The sequence below is a fragment of the Alosa sapidissima genome, chromosome 2 (assembly GCF_018492685.1).
Source record: "Alosa sapidissima isolate fAloSap1 chromosome 2, fAloSap1.pri, whole genome shotgun sequence".
NCBI lineage: Eukaryota > Metazoa > Chordata > Actinopteri > Clupeiformes > Clupeidae > Alosa > Alosa sapidissima.
Window position 1 is genome coordinate 25,282,495 of NC_055958.1, and position 2,815 is coordinate 25,285,309.

Consider the following 2,815-nt stretch of genomic DNA (forward strand, 5'->3'; position numbering starts at 1 on the left):
GTTTTCTCAGTTAGCCTTTAAAATTATATCAGATTAGTAAACAGAATGTGCCTTTGCAACATTGGATGAATGGTTGATGATAATGGGCAATGTAGATATTGCATTAAAGATCAACCATTTCTTTCTACAACAGTCAAGAACCCTTTTGCAATTATGTAAGCACATAATGTAAACTGAAAAACTGCTGCCCTGATTAAAAAAAACAATGCAAATGATCTCAGCTGGTATTCTGTTTATAATGTAGTGGAATGGAAATTTCTAACTGTCTCCAAACTTTTAGTGATATGTGATCCTATATATATAATTTATGTCCTGAAGTCCATATCACCAAACTGTGTTCTGTCTGTCCCCCAATTACATGTTACTGTTACATGTTACTGTTACATGTTATTTTACGTTATTTTCGATCAGGAGCTGAGCTGAAATGTCCATTCATGGAAGCTTAATGAAATCAGTCCATAAATATAATTAATTAGTATAGACTGGCCATTACTGACCATTTGCTGTTTTAATCCTGTCAAATGAGATGAGTTGTGGATGCCAGACTCATCAGCCATATTTGTATGTAAATAACCTTTCTGTTGCCAGGCCATGCGTCTCAGGGGTCTTTCTTTAACTGCACGTTCTGGCTAATTATCGCATGCAAACCAGCAGTAGCTTAACTCGCGGCCTGTGCCTGCACCCGCACCGGAGTATCATCCAGCAGAATAAGTGGTCTCTAAAGGTGACGGCTCTGAAGAAATGTAGACATCAGTCCCTGAGCACCCAAATGATGATCCGCCTGCAACAGCCCGCCGACTGAATTAAACATCAGTTAGGAAGCACAGTGGATCAGCTCCGCAGACAGTTGCCTTCACTGTGTCACCTTGCTCCACGCACGCACACACAAGCACGCACACACACACACACACACACACACACACACACACACACACACACACACACACACACACATACACACACACACACACATACACAACAAACAACACCTTCAAATCTCCAGGATAGTGTGGGGTAATGTTAGACTTCAAATGAACTGTACAATGACCTGGAAATGACAAGCAGGAGAGAGTTGGCTCCCTCTGTGACTTTGTGTGAAAAGAGTTTTAACCCTTCGTTAGCGCAAGGGGAAGAGGAGAGCATTATCTATGATCCTGATGTTTTCGGAATGTTTAAAAAGGTCAATATGCTGATAATTTTGACAGTGCTTGACCTTTTGTGGAAAAAAGTAACAAAACCATTTGAATTGAAATAACTTCTTCTTTGTTTAGTTCGCGCACATAATGGATCACAGTCAGACCACGCAGTCATCCAGCCCGCCACACCACAGCCCCCCGTCTCCACTTCAGCATCTCCCTATGAGTGACTGGACTGTTAAAACTCCTTATCGATCTAATATCAAAAGCTGCTATTTAAATGCAGTGTATTATCCTAGGAGGCTTGGCCTGGCCAGATTGTGTGTGGATGTCTGCCTGTGTGTGTGTGTGTGTGTGAGTGTGTTTGTGTGTCTATGAGAGATGAAGCTCAAGACTTTGCCCCCCCCCCCCCCCCCCCCACCCAACAGGTTGCCCAGCACCTGGCCTCGGCGTACGGTGGACGGGCGTTCGAGGTGGCCAAGATGGCGCACGTCACTGGCAGGCGGTGGCCCATCGTGGGCAAGCGTCTGGTGTCTGAGTTCCCCTACATCGAGAGCGAGGTGGGTGACATTTTATTGCGTAATGCGGCGCGCTCCTATCGATCCCCAGTCTAAAGAACAGCCGGCTCCTGAGAGAGCCCTTGCACTGTGTGCCGTGCCCTTTGTTAGCCTGCGAGGACCCCCTTGTGTGTCCGCTGCTGCCGGGGGGAAGGGGTCGAGGAGGGCTTGAGGTGGGCTGGGATTGGGCTAGAGGGGCTGGGATCAGTATGCAGCCTGTGGCACCCCTCCCCGGTTTGCCGGAGCAGAGGGGGGAGATTGGGTAATTGCCACCGATTGATTTGTGCCCAGGTTCAATACGCGATCAAAGAGTACGCCTGCACGGCTATTGACGTGATCGCGCGCCGCACGCGCCTGGGCTTCCTCAACGTGCAGGCGGCGGACGAAGCCTTGCCCCGCATCGTGGACATCATGGGGAAGGAGCTCGACTGGAGCAAGCAAAGGAAAAATGGTAAGAATGCGGAAAAAAAAAAACATTCTTACCATTTATACTTACAAGCACATTTTCACGATCAGTGTAAACACTTCACATTATCCATATATCTCTCTATGTCCCACAAAATATGTTATTATTACTTAAACAGCACCTAGACAAGGACCACACAAGGACATTCTGTAATATGTTCCAATTGGGATGTCGAAGAAAGCAAAGAATTATCATAATCTTAACGGAAATAACATTTATTTGAAATACTGGCCCAGTTTTCTTCAAACATAAGTTCAGAAATGACTTGGTTGAAAGAATACAGATACGCATCAAACCAAGTAACAGCCTACCAAGAAAAAATAAAGAAAATAAGAAAACACAAATAAATGTGCTATAAAAAGTACAGTCTACATGATGTGCAACTTACTTAACCAGTCTTACTTGAATTATGTTAACTCAAAGAACAACTGATGTAGATTAAACAAAAAAAATATTTCAAGAAGGTGTCATTTTAAGGCCTCATGAAACAAAGCCCTTATTGTTAAACTTTCCATCTACTGTACACACATAAATAAATATATATTACGTTCATTAGATTATAAATACTTAACTTTGTTGATAAAGTTTCAGCCAGACACAGTAATCCAATTTGGACCCATAAATAGAACAAAAGTTCTCTCTAGCAGTTAAGGCTT

The 2,815-nt window shown here is 43.8% G+C and overlaps 1 protein-coding gene across 1 annotated transcript in view; it reads left to right on the forward strand.

Moving 5' to 3' along the window:
- LOC121702902 (glycerol-3-phosphate dehydrogenase, mitochondrial-like) overlaps nucleotides 1-2,815 on the forward strand; it is a 30,375-nt gene that overhangs the window by 20,795 nt on the left and 6,765 nt on the right. The window contains 1 exon segment of the mRNA XM_042084226.1: nucleotides 1,565-1,696. Coding sequence (XP_041940160.1) covers nucleotides 1,565-1,696 — 132 coding nt within the window.